We start from the raw sequence: 18,617 nt of genomic DNA on the forward strand, positions 1-18,617 counted from the left end.
GGCCACTTTTATTAGTGAAAGAAGGGGCCACTTTTATTAGTGAAAGAAAGAGTCCTAGAAAGAAAAGTGTACACTCTTATGTGACGGAAAGAGTATTTCTCAAAATTTGTTGCGAATGATTTCAAAATTCAAGCATTTTTTTTTTTTTTGTATTTTTCAAAGTTCATGCCATCTTTCACAAATGATTCCTAAATTAAAGCCAACCAAAAAAAGAAAAAGAAAACTCTAGTCAACATTCTAAGTTATTCATAGTTTATTTCATTTAATTTTTCTTTATCGCGTGTTAATTTAATGCTATAAACATAAATAACGTATATTAAATAAATATAATTATAGTGGAATACATAATAAATAATAATATGAGTACATATAAAAAGATATTGTTTGTGATAATTTAACTCTATTTCAAATAATATCATAATTGCCAAATCTGAAAAAAAATTGTAACATCCTTTCCTTTCCTTTTTTTGCCAACCCATTCTATTTATTTAATTTTTTTTCCCAACTATATTTTTTTTTGGGATTCATTATTAGTATATTACTTATTTAATTTAATTTATTTGTTTGCCCTATATTCATATAGAAAAGTGTACCAAGAGATTTCTTACCTGTCTGCATTAAATATTTGCTACTACAATACAACTGACCCTCCCTCTCTCCCTCTCTCGTTTCTCTCTCTTATTTGTTGTGGAATATAGACGACAGTGCAATCTCATTTAATTACAGAAGAAACCATTCACATCTATTACATAAAGCACTTGCTCCTCAAACAAACCCTCTCCCTTCGGCAGAGGCCAAGCATTCTTCGCCGACAAACCGCCGCTACGAAGGTCAGTTTCATCTAAATTTGCTCTTTTTTATTATTGTTCCAATGCACAATATGGAATATGCATACCGTTTTTGCTCCAATGTTTTAAACGCATTAGTGGTTCCAGTGGATCCTAACTTGATTTTTTGTATAATTGGTCGTTGGAAGGGGTTGAAGACTTTGCCTTACCCTGCCACTAATTTTCTCAAACTTGCGTTGATCACTCCTTTTAGACATTCTTACAATTGAAGCATCTTTTCCTAAAATTCGGGCTTTATAATTTTCCCTGTGTTTTATACTTTTTTACATGAGGGTTTTGAAAGTAATTGGTCGAGGGTGTAATTTCTCACGATGTTTGACACTCGTGACCTCATTTTCGACTTACGCATGTTTTTGTTCTGGGTAAAGTGCTGTCGACGTTCTCAACTTCTTGTGCGATTTTTGTTCTTACTTTTGAGCGGGTTGAGGTGCGACACAGTGGATCTTGTCTACTATCATGGTTTAATGTCTTGTTTAAGCCAAATTAAAGGTGTTGGGTAAACATGTTAAAATAAGATTGTGAAGGGAACCTAGTAATCTCCAAGTATATAATGGCCCACTATAAGTCCATAAAAGCTGGATTTCTGTGAAAAATTATGGTTGAATTTACTGGCTTGTTGGAGGCTGTTCCTAATCTGCTCCCAGAAGATTATTTTCTTTAATGCACGTGTCAGCCGTTAAATACTGTAACTATGTTTTTTCTCTTTGTGTAGGTTATTTTTTTGATTGAAACATGAGTGGAACTCCTAATAGAAGGCCCCATGAAGATGGGGGTAATGGCACTGGCAGTACTGGTGGTAGTGTCAATCACAGTCACCCCTCTGTTTTAAAGTATCCACATGATGACCAGGGAACATATTCTGGTATAGGTGGGAAGGTTGTTGTGTCATCCAGGCATGACTACCATTCTCCCTATGACATGGGCCAGGAAGGTCGCATGCCTAGGAATGTACCGCGTAGCACTGAGTCTCGTGATGCAGAGCGGAGGTCACCGTTGCTTCCTAATATGTTATTTAGGGTGCCAACACCAAATGATTCACACTCTGATCATGTTGGTTCAGAGAGCAGGATTGAGTTCAGGGAGGCAAAAGACAGCATCAAGGAGAATAAGGTCGAGAATCGCAACATGAAGTCTGAGTCCAGGGAGTTGCTGCAGACTGCCAAATCTGATAAATATGATGGCAGAGGTGATGATAATAAAGAACCAAAACATGAAAGAGATACATACTCTGAGCCTAAGGGCTATGAGAAGCTAGATAAGGATGTTTATAGTGCATCCAACAGCCAGTTGAATTGGAAAGATGTGAAAGAACAACAGCGTCTGAAACAATATCCTGATGTCCCAGGAGGAAATGCTGAAACCTGGCAAACATCGCGAGGTAGCTTGCATGGCCCAGCTGATGCTGGTAAGGAAAGTTTACATGTTGATGACAAGGACTTTGCTGAAGCTCGTGAAGCAGTTGGGGAGAACAAGGTTGATACAAAAGTTGATGACAAGTTCAAAGACAAAGATAGAAAGCGCAAAGAAGTGAAGCACTGGGATTTGGGGGAAAGAGATAAAGAAAGAATTGATCGCCGGAACACATTGCAGCATGGCAATAACAGTAACGAAAACAAAGATATGGGAAGGGAGGAAAGAGAGTCTGAGAGGTGGGGAATTGAAAAGAAAGAGCCTCAGAAAGAAAAGGAAAAATTTAATGAAAAGGAAAAAGATAATGTGAAGAAGGAGCTGTGGAATGGTTCGGACAAAGAGGCTCCTCACAATGAGAAGGAGCTCGTAGAAATTCCGGGAAAATCTAGTGAACAGGAAAACTCCACTTTAGAACTGAAGAAGAAAGATCATGATAACTGGAAAAATGTTGACAGGGAGGCAAGAGAGAAGAAGAAGGAACGGGATGTTGATGTAGAATCAGAGAGACCTGATAAACGCAGTAAGTATCATGAAAAAGAACTAGAAGACAGTATGCATGTTGACGGAGGCACTGAACGGGAAAGAGAAGTTTTCAGTTGTGGGGTTCAGCAGAGAAAAAGAATGCTGCGGCCAAGAGGTAGTCCTCAACTTGGGAGTCGTGATTCACGTTTTAGATCTGGTGCCAATGATAATGAAGGGTATGATTTTATTATTTTTCCCTTTCCACTGTGACTGCTTTAAATTCTGAGTGCATTTGTTGCATGGAGGTGAAAGGTTTTAAAGCCTTCGAGAATTCACCATGTTTAGTTTTAAGGGATTTTTTTTCATCAGATTGGTTTGACAATTAATAATTCTAATGTGTTTATTTACCTATATATGATATTGGAGTTGTGAGGAAAAGAGAAAGATCATATAGCCCCCTTTGGCACTTCTACCATGGATGAGAGAAGAAAAATTGCCAAATTGCATTGTATTTGCATTCACTTTCATCTCAAATTGTTTGTTCTGATAATCTAAAATCCAATTAACACTTTATGCATGAAATCCAGGTTATTAAGGACATCTTCACGTACTGAATTGTTTTGCCTTTTGCATTGAATTGAGTCTTTTGCTGTAAACCATCCCCGACCCCTTTAAGATATTTTTTCTTTTCTATCTAAATGGATGTTATTCTTACGTTTTTCATTTATTGACTATTTCCAATATGCTTATAACAAATGCTAAAAATCACTAAACATAACCAAATTTGCATGATGTATTTTCATCTATCAATTACTCTAGGGTTTGCTAATATGATAGAAAATCAATGTGTTCCGGCGATCAATTCTTTCTTTATCTGAAATTAAATTATCAATTATTTTATAATGAAATATGATATAAGGGAAGGAATTCAAAGGTAAAAATGAGAATGAAATGAAGTCCAAATTTGGTTTAAATGAATAGTTAGCATTGCGTGGATTTTCTCAATTAAATTTAAGTTGTGATAGGAGCGACTATGTGTCAAAATTGAGGCCAATCCAATCAATGTTAGTTGGAGTTGTGTGGAAGAGGCCCTAGTATTTAATAGACTATTGTGTGAAAGTATTACTCCTGGAGTTGTGTTGCATTGTTGATTCTTGTCCTGTTGTCCATTATTTGGATACAAGCAGACTTATAAAATTAAGGAGCTGTGTTTTAAAAGTGCGCCTAGGCGCAAGGTTAGGGCTAGGTGCAAACACCTACGTAAGGCGCGCCTAGGCGTAGAAGCTCAGAGGCGCGCTCCTTCGGTTATCACTATGATTGAGGCAGCGCCTTAAGGCCAAAAGGCGGTGTGAAGTCTTTCTTGAGGCGGTCTTGTAACAGCCATCTATATTTGTTATTATAATACATATATGTTTCAAAAAGCCAATAAGAGCCACAACTTTTAGAATTAAAAGGGGCCCATCAGCCGCAACTGTTTTTGCAAAACGATTCCTAACCCTAATTAATATATTAAGGTATAAAAATTAACTCTTTTTAATAACTTCATATTAGCTCAAAAAATAAAGATGTGATAAATTCTTATATATTATATTTATATTTCAGTTTTTTGCGTATTTGTCTGTTTTAAATTAAGTATTTATGTGTTTTAAATTTGTAAATATATTACAGTTAAATATATTAGAGTTTTTATACTTTAGGTGCGCCTCGTCTACGAAAAGCTCGCGTCAACGCCTAGGCTCCAGGCTAGTTTGCGCCTTGCACCTTTTAAAACCAAGTTAAGTAGTTGATGCTGTGGAAATAAACCTATGCAATCATCAAACTTTTAGATCATATAGACATTAAATAGGGCAAGGTATTAACGAGAGTCACTTTTTTTTTTTTGAGAGAACGTGAGTCACTTAGTAGCATATATATATAGTGTTGAGCTAAAATAAAAACTCATTTCAAAATATATACTAGAAACCATTTTTAGCACTTAGGTCATGAAGATCTTTGGTGAATTCATCGTTTTTTTGGATGAATTCATGGTCCAGGGTTCGAATCTCATAGGGAGCGACATTTTTAATTTTTGAATTCATATATTTTCACATCGAATTCATACATATTCCAAAGTGAATCCATGGTTTGTAGTTCCTATTCTAAAAGGGTTTATGGCCCAACCCTCCCCATATATATATACACACACATACACACATATAGGAAGGAACTAAATGAGAACACTTGGATTGCCAAGATCTATGGCGGATGCTCACCTTGATGGATGAATGCAGCACCCGCATTCGAATTCCACGAGGGGCGATTTTTTTATTTTTCCGAGTGCAGTTAATTGCTCATCTAACTGTCACAAGATACATAAGTAATTGCCAAGAGAGAGAGAGAGTTATTATACAAACCATTTATTGTATAAAATACGTCCCAATGAAACACTATAAATTCGCTATGAAACATTATGAATTTGTTATGAAATATATGATGAATTCAAAAAATGGAATTTTGGCCACCTATGGGTCTCAAACCTTGGACCACGAATTAGCAAAGTGATGAATTCATTGAAGATCTTCACGATCTAAGGGCTTAAATTGGTTCTTATTTTATACGATATATACCTGGACTCAATTGAACCACTCCCTATGTATATGCTACAATAGTCACTCTAACATATACAGTTGAGTTATTTTTAACATGCTTGGGTTGGGGAATAAAATTTAGGGGTGCAATGCAGCGGTGCGAATTTTGGATCAGAGTTGCACTAAATGATTGGTGTTCAATTTTAGTAACTCTTTGATAAGGTTAAACAATTCTTTTCTGTTTTGCATTTAATGCTTATTACCGACAAACTTAACCTAGATCTAATCAAATGAAAATATTTCCCTATTCCGAAGAAAGTAAATAGGCTTGGCAATTCCTTTCAAAGAAATTTCATTGAACTCTCTTTCGTTCTCTTATAAAAAACTTTGTCTTCTTCTCAGTGGTAACATATGTTCAGGTAAGTTGATTTGATCTTCTACCTAACTTAAATTATTTATGTATATGTTTGTACTAAATCAGCCTGATGGAATTTGAAAATTTGTGTACTTCATGCTTATGCACTTTTTCGGGATTCGGGGTTTTCTGAAATGGAGGGGAGAGAATTGATGGTGATGTGATCATAAAATTCAGTAGCTCCCGACTGTTGCCAAATCGTCCTATACTGAAATGAGTAGGAACATTGTTTGTTAGATAAGTGAGATAAAAGATAAGATATTCATAGGTAAAAAAGAGGAAAAAATCATTGTTACCTTTCCTATAAATAAATAAAGAATTTGCGCTCCTGATCGCTTTCTCTTGTGGGAATTCTCGGTTAGAATTAAGCCGCATTTAACCAGCTACAAAAATATTCGCGATGAAATTAATATGTCCAAAGCCTTCATATACGTTCCCTCTTTACCAAAGTTCACGTGTTGCATTTCAGAAACATTATTTGGTTACTTGTAGACTCGTACTGCTCCCTAACCCCCCAAAATAAGACAACTTGAATTTCATATCTCTCTTTCATACCTGCCATCCCTGCTCTGGTTGTGCAGGTGATGATTAGTCCATGTAATTCTTCATATCATAACCTTCCATGGTATGATTAAGAATGAGTAATTGCATAGCATGGTGATTTTTTTATTACATGCATTTTGCATATTGCATATTATGAGTTCCTCTGGTTGATCATCTCCTGTATCTACAGTTGAATGTTGTGGTGTACTATTGGATGTTTTTGCTTGACTTCTACTGCGAAGACGTTCCTAACTTTTCTCTGTTTTGTTTTAACCTTTGTGCAGGTCACAAGGTAATGCTCAAATTGGACTGGATGATTGTAACCTTTCTTTTGCATAATTCACTTAGATTTCTGGTTTGCTTTTCTGTTGTTCTTAGAGGAGAACTTCATGAATAACAGGACCAAGCATTCACCAGCGGTGGTTATTTTACTTGAATTAGGCTTTCAATGAATTCTATAATGCAGCGATTATATGGCATCTTGAGTAGCCAGTGTTTCCTACATAATATTCTGGTCGTATGCAAATATATGGTTTCTTGAATAGCACAAGTTTCCTCTGGATATTTGCTTTTTTCTCTCATTTTTTCTAAATTACACTTGAAGTACTATGTTTTTGTTACTAAAGAGTCGATCTAGTTGCATTAGAATTTTAGAGCTAGTTTATTGATGAATGTCAGAACATTCATGGGAATTTATGCCTGTGATGTTCAAGAAATTGATTATTATCTAACTTGATTTTCTTTGAATTACAATGATGGATAAGTTTATGCCCTGAACCTTTTCTCTGTATACTCCTCTATAACTAAAAGTGCAATCCAGTGAGAGTTTTTCCTCTTCTTTAATTTACATATATGCTTTATTCTCTGGGAAGATTTATGCCCGTTCTTATGTATATTTGTATGCTTCATATTCCACTTTGAGCAGTTCAATTGTTGTCCTTAGCTATGCTTAACAAAGGAGTTATTTTCCTTCTTTGTTCCATTATTATCATATACTTGTAATTTAGGGAAACTATGTGTTGATAAGCTGTTAATTGATGATAAAAGTCACTGTGCTGATAATTCCCCGTGTCCCCTGCATTTATTTTTAGTTTGCTTAACATACCTATGTTAATATACTTTGTTAGTAAGTTGAGATTCATTTTTAGTTGCACAAACCCCTCCGTGAGATTCCATGTTCTATATCTAAGTCATCTGTCATTCTGGAAGCTACTATGTTTGGCATGATAGCAACTTCAACTTGGTATATTTAATGGTGGGTCCTTCCATCGAATATACGACGTTGCACTCTTTATGATTGTATATGAAATTTCCTGTTGCATCTAAGTGCCTATCTTGGATTGATGATGTCCATTTGCAGGTAAAATTGGTGTGTCCTGTGTTGTTTATAAAATTGGTGAGTGCATGCAAGAACTCATAAAATTGTGGAAGGAATATGAATCATTGCAAGCTGATAAAGCATGTGATGGCGCTCAGAATGGCCCTACTTTAGAAATTTGCATACCAGCAGAACATGTTACAGCTACTAATCGCCAAGTAAGATGATTATATGTTTTCCTGGCACTCTTGTTATGTGGCCCACTCTCTGTTTGAACATTATATATTCTACTTGTATTTCTGAATCTCGATTGGTAGTTCATACTTTTGCATCCTGAGATATCCACGCCTTCTTAATTTGTCATGCTTTTGCCCATTTCCATCATAAAAAACTCATTTCCTCTATACAATTTTCTTATATGTTTGACTGTTGTATTACTTGTAAAGAACTACTTTATTTTAGCTTAATATTCAAAATTAGAAGCAGACTATAAATTTTATGTTTGTATTTCTAAATCTCCTATCATTAGTTCATATTCCTTCATGCATTACAAACTGTCTACATGCATGAGATACAAGCTTTAAATGTTTGTGAGGCTTCATATTAATTATTAAAGGACTTGTGGGTACCACCCATATTCTATATCTTTCAAGTTTAGACTAACAAACTGAATGTTTAGTAGCATTCCAAAATCATTGTCTCTTCCAGTATATACAAGTCTGCTGTTAAATTCTGCATCTTGTACTCTAATTGGTGTATTGACTATAAAGATATTAAATTTTACCTGGAAAGATCCACCCCACCCAAAGAAAATACCATTATTTCGAGGTCTTGAATGCTGCCTGTGCAGGTGAGAGGTGGACAGCTTTGGGGCACTGATGTGTACACGGTGGACTCTGATTTGGTGGCTGGTATGCACAGTGACATATATGAAGATATCTTTCGTTTCTTTTCCTTTCCTTTTCTTGGCTGGGTTTGCAACTTCCTTATGTTGCATAATCCGGAGTTACTTGATGCTGCGACTTTGACTAACATTAAGCTCTCTTGTTTAGTTCTTATGCATACAGGATATTGTCGCCCAACGGCTTCTCCCCCTCCATCTGCTACTCAGGAGTTAAGGGCTACTATCAGAGTGCTGCCACCACAAGATTGTATGTTCAATATATATCCAGTAATAAATAGTTCATGCTCTTTAGACAGATGTTTCCTTATGTCCTAACTTTTGATAGTTAAATGTGTTGTATGTCAATGTTGTAAAACTTTCACTCGCAGTAGGTCAATAAAAGTATCATTACAGGTTGGGGGAAGAGAGGGAGGGAGGATGGCTAATATAAGTATGACTGAGGTGAGGGATACGTACGAGTATGATTAGAGGTTAGAGAAGAGGGAGGGAGAGAGGGCATGCTCATAAGACAGTTTATTTGGTTTGGATGGCAATAGGACAAGGATTTTCTTGTGGAATTCTGTGATCTCATTATCTACCTATTCAAAGGAACTCATTCTCTATGATTTGGTTTAACACTCTAATATATTTTGATGACCACCTAGTCTATTCATTATAGCTCTTGTGGCTAGTGAATAGTCTGCCATCCTCTTGATGCTTCCATTATCTCAATTTACATAAACTTTGTCTATTAGTATTGTAATAACTGTTGTTTTTATACCTGAAGTATATTCACAGGCATCCAGTAGTGAAACTTGTTAAACTAGTATACACTATACATATTGAGTACTATCTTTCGGCCTTTCCTCTTTTTCTGTGTGCTTTACATAGTTCGTTTTCCATGTTAGACTTCAGTATCCAAAAAACATGACTCAGCTATATCATTGCAGGCCACAATATTTGTGCACTTATTGGTCTGTACTTTTTCTATTGAATTGAAGAGTTTTTGCTTTGCTAAGCAGTATCTTGTGTGGGAAAGCATTACATCCTGATACGAGGATATTGTCATGTTGAATTGAAGAGCATGAATTCGTTGTATTCTATCTTTCTACAGGCTCTAATTTTGTGTTAATTGACTCCATTGCATTAAATTCTTCAGGTTATATTTCTACCCTGAGGAATAATGTCCGTTCGCGTGCATGGGGTGCTGCGATTGGTTGCAGTTATCGTGTTGAGCGGTGTTGCATCGTGAAGGTTGTAGCTATGTATTTTCATGTTTGCCTTTTGCTCTCTCAGCTATTTATTATCAACTTATTTGCATATATTGATCTATGCTTCTGTATCAGAAAGGAGGTGGGATCATTGATCTTGAACCTTGTCTTACACATTCATCAACTATGGAGCCTACTTTAGCTCCAGTTGCTGTGGAGCGCACAATGACCACTAGAGCCGCAGCTTCGGTAATTGCATTGTGATTCTGTATCTACTTTACCATGTCTAAGCACACTTCTTTTTTTATTCGTAAGGAATGCCTTACTTTCTATGTCCTCGTGAGTAGCTTAATCTAACACCCCCTCCCCCCAAAAAAATCTCCATCTGTTTCTCCAGAATGCATTACGCCAGCAAAGGTTTGTGCGTGAAGTAACAATTCAGTTCAACCTCTGCATGGAGCCTTGGTATGTTATGTGCTTTTCAGCAGTACCATTGCTGTGGCTTTTAGTTCGAACTCTTCTAGGGCTTTGTGTATGAAGTTTTTTATGACCACCATTATTAGCCTTATTTAATTAGCATTATCTTTTTGCAATGGCTGGATTTGTGGCACAGTGAAAATATTTTCTACTAGGGAAAATTAAGTTAAGGTTACTCTATCAAATTTGTCCACACTTCTTTCTAATTTTTTTTTATTTTTTTCATGTAACGATTGTCTGTCATCCTTGTCATAAATATTCTGAAGTTATCACTCTTTTGGTTATTATCAACAACGATCCTGGTGAAGTATTTAATAGGCTAAAAAAAGGGTGGTATATCAATTGCTGTACTACTTGTCTTTATTCCTATGACTTTTCCACTTATTGTTGCTTTCTGGTTTATTTAGGATGAAGTACAGCATCAGTGCTGTTGCTGACAAAGGTCTAAAAAAGTCCCTCTTTACATCTGCACGCTTAAAGAAGGGAGAAGTGCTATATGTAGAGACTCATTCTCGCAGGTAAATAATTTGGGTTAAATTTGAATTAAATTGTAAGTTGATTTTCTACCTTCTAGTTTGATCGCATTCATTTGCCCTTTCTGTTCTGAACACATAGCATATGAACATTTTTCGTTTTCTTTTTCCCGACCAACAAAATTTTATCATGTTACTTTTTATTGTTGAACAAATAATTTTAAAGATCGCATGACAATCTAAGGCATTAACCACTCTATCATTAGACCAACACACACACACACACACACACTATTTTATTGTACTACTTTACAAGTATTTTTGTCATTCATATGCTATACATGATTGTAGAAATGACTCTTTGGGTTGGAAAGTACATATATATTTTGATAGTGCATTTGCAAGGCTGTTCTTTTGCAATGTCATCATGCTTTTTTCAGTTTAGCAGTTTGAGGGATGAGTTGATTTGTTTTTCAATATGAACAGAGTGTTATCCACCATCACCATCTCATCTTATTAATGGAGCTATCTTTAGGTATGAACTTTGCTTTAATGGAGAGAAGGTATTAAAAACTGCAACAGCATCTCATGCACACGGATCTGAAACTGGAAGACCTCAAACTAACAATGCACATTCCATTAATGGTGAGCGAAGTGCTGTGGACGGTGAAAGCACTGTTGCAGACATATTCCGTTGGTCTCGTTGTAAGCGTCCGCTTCCTCAGAAAAGTATGCAGAGTATTGGAATTCCATTGCCTCTTGAAAATGTAGAGGTAATCTTTTTTTGTGCCGTTTCTTTCCCATGATGTTATGCTACTTTTTCTTAGGACACATGTTTCTACCCCGTTTCTTAAATATCACATCCTTGCTACCTTGGATAGAATGCAGAGATGGGATCCTTGATTTTGTTTGTTTTTTAAGTTGGATTGGTTTTTAGATTGCATAGGTGATGTTCACGCTTGCCATCTCTTGCCATATTTGGTTATGATATATGTATATACATAACACACACTTACGTGGCTGGACGACTTTTTATAACAATATGCTATTATGTTGCTAATTAGTATTTGTTGTTTGTTATTTTTTGAGAAAATTAGTATTTGTTGTTAAATGCTCTCACAAACTGACCAGGTTTTGGAGGATAATCTGGAGTGGGATGAGATATCGTGGTCGCAAACTGGTGCTTGGATTGCTGGGAGGGAATACCATATTGCTCGTGCACATTTTCTTTCCCAAAGTTAGATGCGGTGATGTCTTTCGACTGGACAAACAGCATGTATTCCTGTTTCTTAGGGAATTCATAGACAGAACTTAATGGTGTAGATCACTAATTTAATCAAATTATACTTGATACAGGAGAATGGGGTTTGAGACTGAATAGATTGGCTATGCTACTCTTGTTATTTATGATGTTTGTCTTTTTAGAGCCATATTTGTGATGCTATTAATTCATGTTGTTTGATTCCGCATCCTTCAGCTGTTCAACATAATGAAAGCAATAGTGGCATTGGAACAAAAATCACTATTTAAAGCATTATTTGCTCCCCTTGAGCGACAACAACTGCAAACTACTACTTCTGTCCTATTTCAAACGTTCTATTACTCAAACTGTCCCAATTTGATAGTGAGTAACGTATGTTAAGAAACTAGTTCTTTTTGGCATAGTAATTTAAGAGTAAGATTATTGTGTAACAGAGTGTAAAGGTGTGTGAGCTTATATTTGTTGTAGTAAAAATTGATTATTCAAAAAGGAAACAAACTAAGTCGAATGGAACGGCCCCAAAAGTAAAGCAAGTCAAATCAAGTGGGACGGAAGAAATAGTTTATAATAAAACAATAGATAGAATGTAAATTTTATTGAGAGTATATTTATAATAAAGTAAAAAGGAAAAATAAAGATTTTTTTTTTTTTAATGAAAAGAGAGATAATTATTTATAAGTTACAATGATATTTAATGTAAATAATGAATTATACGAGAATATTTATTATGTATTGATTTTTCATTTTAGAAAGTGATCAATTGAAATGTAGCATATTGAATTGAGACGGAGTATTTCATTTTGGGACACTCAACATATAACAAACACTCTTAATATAACTCATAAATTACGAAGTATGTTACCTCCGTTTTGTAAAAATGGTCATAATTTTTCTTTTTGGTGTGTTCACAAAAAATAGTCATATTCTGTTCATATAAAATGGATATACTACCTCATAACATATTATGTCATTATTCATATTACCTTTAAAGTGGGATTTTTTCTCTGTTCATAATATATTTAACAATTTTTATAAATTCGTGCAACTCTCTTTTATGACTATTTTTCTAGGAGGGAGGAAGTATAAAAAAACTACTCTCTACATTATCTCTTCTTTGATTTGACCGAAATATCTTCAAAAAGCTACTTCAGCTTTTCAATTTTATTATAAATAACTCATTTTAGACCAAAAGCACCTATAACTTAATACTACTGGTGTTCAAAACAAACAATACATTTGAACGGACGAAGTATATAAATAATAAGTGCATATCATGATTTGCTGCTATAGAGTGAAGAAAAACATAGTGCTGCTCCAAGATATCTGACCAGACAGGTGCAATGTTTTGTTCCCCCAATAAAGGATACACTTTGAATCTGGCTTCTTATCAAGAGAAGCAAATCTATGCCACCTCCATCTGCTCTATATATGCAGAAGTTAAAAATTAATGATATGCCAAAACAGAGGTAAAAAAGGGAAAAAGAAAAAAACCCTCAATTGCCTTATGTGATCGACAAAGTCCAAGAACCGAAAGAACACTCTTAATTGACTTGGTTCAAGAGTCATGGGTATTTAGTCATAAAACTAGATCCTCTTTAGAAATGCTAACCTGGTAATACATGCAATTCCATGTTAGGCTAATGATAGATCTGTAACAGTAGATAGCTAAACATAAACATGGCAATCTATAATGCAGTGCTACTAACGCTAGTTCAGGCCATAAACCAGAAAGACAATATCTACAAGCAACAAAAATTACAAGTGTGATGAAAAATGAATAAACCATAAAGCATTTCCCATAGCACATTCGACCACAAAATCAAGCTAAGTACAGGGGCCACATTCAGAAAAACAATGCTAGAGTTGGTATACATATATTTAGAGAATATACCCGATTGCAAAAATGTGCAGAAAAGAAAAAAGTTGAAAATAAAAATCAACCTCCTCAGGTTGCTGAACTTGTGGATGCTCTAAACTTCCCTTGCATCCATGCTAATCGCCTCTCGCTTTTAAGAGATATGAAAGTTTCTCTTGCTGAGGGATTTTCAAATAAATCCAAAGCATAAAAGTATACTGTTTGATCAACACCTTGCATCTCGTCCAATATTCTTATGCATTTGCTTATGGTAAAACGCTCCTCATTTCTCATGATTGCAGCAGCTCTCATCTTTGAGGCTGCAGCTATCTCCAACATAGCATCTACAATAGCATCACCCGTTGCCTTACGACTTCTCTTGTGCCGCCCTGAATGAGGAATCACAGTATGGTGTTTATTGTGGCCATCTAACATGTTTGCTTCCTCGCCAGACCCAGAAGAAGCGTCCCCATCTACGAAAGTCCGGTCACCAGACATACTTGACTTTAGAACATTCCAAATGAGGGAAGAATAAGGTTCCAGTTGCCTTCCAGAATAGCGAAGAAGGCCTGGATCATAGCAATTTAAGAAGTCCAATGGTAGAATCCTCTTCAAATCAAAAGCAGCAAATGGGCCTAATTAAAGCAATATCAGATGTATTCAGATAAATTTTGCATATAATTTGTTTCAAAGGAGTAAGACAACCTATCCACAACCCGTCAAAAGTCAACACATAGACACAAGCATGCTTAATCTCACTTGCAGTGAAAAGGGAAGAGAAGGATACTGGATGTATGTTGTGGAAATTTATTCTCTGCTAGCAATAATTATAATTCTATGGCATTATGTGGATGGCTCAAATAAGCATGAAAGCCACATATATGGACTAATACATGTGATTCAACAAGTGTTCCAAATGAGAATGCTATTGGAGTATCAGTAGATACACTTCAAGTTGCTAGGTTGGTATGTACATATTCCAAAGGTTTTCAGCACTTATGCACTTTAGGAACACTCATCTCAGGAAGTAGTAAAATTAATACATGTAAAAATAAATACAAGAAGAGTTATTTCATTTAAGCATAAAATTCTAAACAGTTAATACTCAAGTATCAAAGTGGGATTTAACAGTCAGGATAAGTGCCAAATCGGATCAAATAAAACATTTTTGCCTTTTCTTGAGGTTAACCTTACCGAAGAGGGAGGCAAGTTAGTCGCAGAGTGCAGATTGATATATTTGGACCTATTGCAAGCATATCCGCATAAAATCTATTAGATATGCCATAGCAGAAAAGAAGAAATGTTGGCTGACAGGAAAAATGCAACTCTTTCTGCACTGCATGTCTATGCAATATGTTGTCAACTTGAAATGGCAAGTGCGAATTATGGATGTTGGAACATTTCAAGTCAGAAAAATCATTGGCAACACACAGATAGCACAGGTAGAAGAACGGGGGATCAAAATATATCCTCCCCGCATTCTGCAGAAATTCCACAACAACACATCCTAGACTCTACGAAATGTACAAAACAAACTTAATTGGAAAAGGAACCCAACCAAATTTTGATCAACTGCATGTCAGGTCGAAGTGCAAGATGCAACAACAATAATGATAGTAAAATTGAACAAATAAAGAAAGAAATTATATGGAATCAGAGTTTCCAGCTGCACTGATATATCTATTTTCCAGTTAATTATTCCCGGACAGAAGATCTAGAACTACGCCAGAGGCCAGGAGTTAAGCTCACGCCTCAAAGTTATATGCTAACAATGATCACACACGCAGACACGTTTTCATAAAAGAGAAGTTTGAGTAGAAATTGACAATCAGCATGGGTACAAAGAGCAGCTGCATAATCAAATTAACCAAATTGATTGGAAAATACGAGTATGATCAGATAGAGCAAACACGTAAGAAAAACAGGAACATAAGAAGAGGATTTAATAATTTATAAACGGAGAGAAAATAGGAACACCTGGGAGGATGAGAAAAGGGAACGCCACTGTCAGAGCTCTCTGCACTGCCAACTGAAACGAAGAAGAAGAAGAAGAAGAAAAATAGAAAGAAAATGAGAAAAAGGGGTTTATTAGAACATTTAAACGCTGTGCACGTTTTGTGTGTTATATTTGACGGAGGTTTCTAAACTGGAAGCCCAACTCTTATTATGTGGAGGCCCATCTGTTATTATTTGGAGGCCCATCTATTCAGCTCATTAATTGCGATAGGACTTAGGACATTGCAAAATTACATCCATCAATTAGGCCCAATTTGTGATCCAGTAACGGATATAGCACACTTGTCCTCCACAAACTTCCTACAGTTATTTGATGATAGGTAAATAACAAATTGTGCATGGTCAAATCTTATTCTTAATATAATCGCGGGAAAGTATGAATCTACGCCTAGACATCATATCAAAGCAATAGTGAAAAGATAGGTTCATGCAATAGCATAGCCACGCATCAATATTTAAATTGCAACTTATAGTATAATTCAACTAGACAAGTGAGAAATCCCTTTAAAGAATATATAAGCGGAGAAAGCCTCTTTATTGAGAGTTAAAATCATATCATCCCCTCTACTCCAGTCAAAAGAAAGAAAGAAAAAAAGACGACTGGAAAGAAGCAATACACAATATAATTATATATATTTATATTTATATTTTTATTTATTAATTGGTTGTATAATTGGGCCAACTCATCTAACTTTAGTGGGCTATTATATATCATTATGATGAATGATACTGTAGCTTAAGCATCGGTTACTGTGTTGCTATTGTCATTATGGAGATTGGAAATGAAGTGGTGAATGGAAGGGAAGGTTCTGGAAAAGTGGCATTAGAATGAAAAAGAATGGTGGAAATTAAGAGAGGGGCTGGAAAGGTAAAATATAATCATGTCATGTGATGGACTATGGTTATATACATATGATGGTGGGACTGCGGAAGACGAACCTGTATCTTCTACTCAAACATGCATCTAACATTGACTCCAATATTTGTTTAGTTCAAAAAAAATTTCTCCCTGTCACACCACAGTGTGTATCACTTTTGACTATATATATTAATTTTAATAATAAATTTTGATCAAAATAGGCTTTATCCACCAACTAAAAATTTCATTTTTTAACAAAATTTTTCATATTTGTTCAATTCTTCCACTGTTTCCATCTTCAATGATCGTAAAATTAACGTGACACTGATGTAGATTAATTTTACACGTAACACTGACGTGGATTTAACATAATCCAATTAACACCTAAAATCACAAATAATCCTAAATCTCTAAAATCACACCTAAAGCCACCGATTGCCGTCCACGCTCACCGGAATCAATTTGCCTCCAACAGCAACCCCAGCCCTGATTTCCCTTCTTCCTCCCGCCATCTCAATCTCCGACGCAGCCTCATCCTGCTGCATCTATCGAATTCGATCTCCAACCAAACAAACACCAGATTCTTCCTCCTGCCGGCATCCTCTTGCATCACCACAAGTGGTCGACGCTCGCGAGGATGAAGAAGAGCAAGAACGTTTCTCTGGTTGCATAATCTAGAGAATGAAAAAGGAAGAAAGATAGTTTAGGGTTTTGATTTTTTTTTTTTTAAATTCTAAGGATGTAATCATAAATAAGTACAAAACATCGCAGTTTCGTATAAGAATCAAATGTTGCGTTTAAGTTATAGGACGACAACAATTGTGGCGTCTGTTGGCGAGCCTCATTAGCGTCACATCGATTTCGAATTGGGGGAAAGTGAAAAAGGTGAGAAAAATGAACAAAGTTTTTGATAAAATTGAAATTTTTAAAATTCGTGAGCAAAACGTATTTCGACCAAAGTTTTTGATTTTACATGCATTTAATCCAATATTAAATGAATGTATTATGAGTGGAGAAATAGATCCACTTTTATTATAATGTTATGATAGTAAAAAGAAAAATATAATACTCCCTCCGTCTCATTATTCATGGCTTGTTTTCCTTTTTGGGCTGTCCCAATATTCATGGCCTGTTTCCTTTTTTAGACTAAAATTAACATTTAATTGTATTTTTTAATTAAAGTAAGAAACCCTAATTACTTCTCCCCCAAATTTTTTGGTTTTCGTCCACACCTCTCTCCTCTCCCCGTAAATGACTTTCTCCTCTGCGTCGTCTCCTCCATTTTCGCCGACCTACCACCTCCATCCTTCACGCCGCCTCCGCCTTCCTGTCTCCACCCTCAACCGCGCCTCCACCCCCAAACCCCGCTTCCACCACCGGATTAGGCGAAGGGCACCGTTCCTCGACGACAAAGGGCGGATTTGCAGCGGTAGCTGAAGCCATAGGAGCGGAGATCGAGAGGAAGGTCGAAATTTCTGGATCGGCGAATTTTTGTTGAATTTTTGGATTTTGGAATGGCTGAAATTTCGATCTGTTGAATTTCTGGATTTTGGGAAAGCCAAAATCTCTGGATTGTCGAATTTTTTGAATCTACATGGTTTACAGATCTGTTTCCACATGGTTTACTGATGTGGTTTTTTAATGATATGATTTTTATGATCTTTTTTGTTTCATTTTGAAATGTGTTTACTAGTTCAAGTTCATTTCTGAGTGTTGGTTGCGGTTTTGTGCGTGTGCTTGCAGCCGGAGGTAGCCTTCATTTCTCTGCCGCCGGCCGGACGGCGACCGGAGATGCCTTCATTTCTGCGACAGTTGTGTTGAAGAACTTTATTTGACTTCATTAATTCGGATTTAATAATCATTAAAAATTACATTAAACATGATGGCTTCTACTTTTTCTCCTTAATCTAACTCTCCTAAATACCCGTGCCCAAAAGAACTAGGCCATGAATACTGGGACGGAGTGAGTAATAAGGAGCTTGTAGTGAACATATGTGGTAAAATTATTAATAAACTGAT

General features: G+C 35.8%; 2 protein-coding genes across 2 annotated transcripts; one reads left to right on the forward strand and one right to left on the reverse strand.

Moving 5' to 3' along the window:
* Nucleotides 1-591: 591 nt before the first annotated feature.
* Nucleotides 592-12,037, forward strand: LOC131004636 (uncharacterized). Its single transcript, XM_057931335.1, has 12 exons — nt 592-830; nt 1,561-2,956; nt 6,530-6,537; nt 7,606-7,781; nt 8,414-8,474; nt 8,616-8,714; nt 9,606-9,700; nt 9,793-9,906; nt 10,055-10,122; nt 10,542-10,652; nt 11,143-11,380; nt 11,739-12,037. Exons 2-12 carry the CDS (start codon nt 1,581-1,583, stop codon nt 11,847-11,849), a joined length of 2,457 nt encoding a protein of 818 aa, XP_057787318.1. The 5' UTR covers nt 592-830; nt 1,561-1,580; the 3' UTR covers nt 11,850-12,037.
* Nucleotides 12,038-13,635: 1,598 nt separating this feature from the next.
* LOC131004642 (uncharacterized) lies at nt 13,636-15,841 on the reverse strand. Its single transcript, XM_057931340.1, has 2 exons — nt 15,701-15,841; nt 13,636-14,358 (listed from the first exon to the last, which is right to left on the reverse strand). Exon 2 carries the CDS (start codon nt 14,219-14,221, stop codon nt 13,814-13,816), a length of 408 nt encoding a protein of 135 aa, XP_057787323.1. The 5' UTR covers nt 14,222-14,358; nt 15,701-15,841; the 3' UTR covers nt 13,636-13,813.
* Nucleotides 15,842-18,617: the final 2,776 nt, after the last annotated feature.

The sequence above is a fragment of the Salvia miltiorrhiza genome, unplaced genomic scaffold (assembly GCF_028751815.1).
Source record: "Salvia miltiorrhiza cultivar Shanhuang (shh) unplaced genomic scaffold, IMPLAD_Smil_shh original_scaffold_447, whole genome shotgun sequence".
Lineage (NCBI taxonomy): Eukaryota > Viridiplantae > Streptophyta > Magnoliopsida > Lamiales > Lamiaceae > Salvia > Salvia miltiorrhiza.

Excerpts from the sequence above, each read along its gene's own strand:
- LOC131004636 (XM_057931335.1), top strand. The coding sequence starts at position 1,581 with ATGAGTGGAACTCCTAATAGAAGGCCCCATGAAGATGGGGGTAATGGC. Across the intron at positions 9,701-9,792 it reads AGCGGTGTTGCATCGTGAAG|AAAGGAGGTGGGATCATTGA; the intron begins GTTGTAGCTATG and ends CTTCTGTATCAG. Across the intron at positions 10,653-11,142 it reads GTAGAGACTCATTCTCGCAG|GTATGAACTTTGCTTTAATG; the intron begins GTAAATAATTTG and ends AGCTATCTTTAG.
- LOC131004642 (XM_057931340.1), bottom strand. The coding sequence starts at position 14,221 with ATGTCTGGTGACCGGACTTTCGTAGATGGGGACGCTTCTTCTGGGTCT.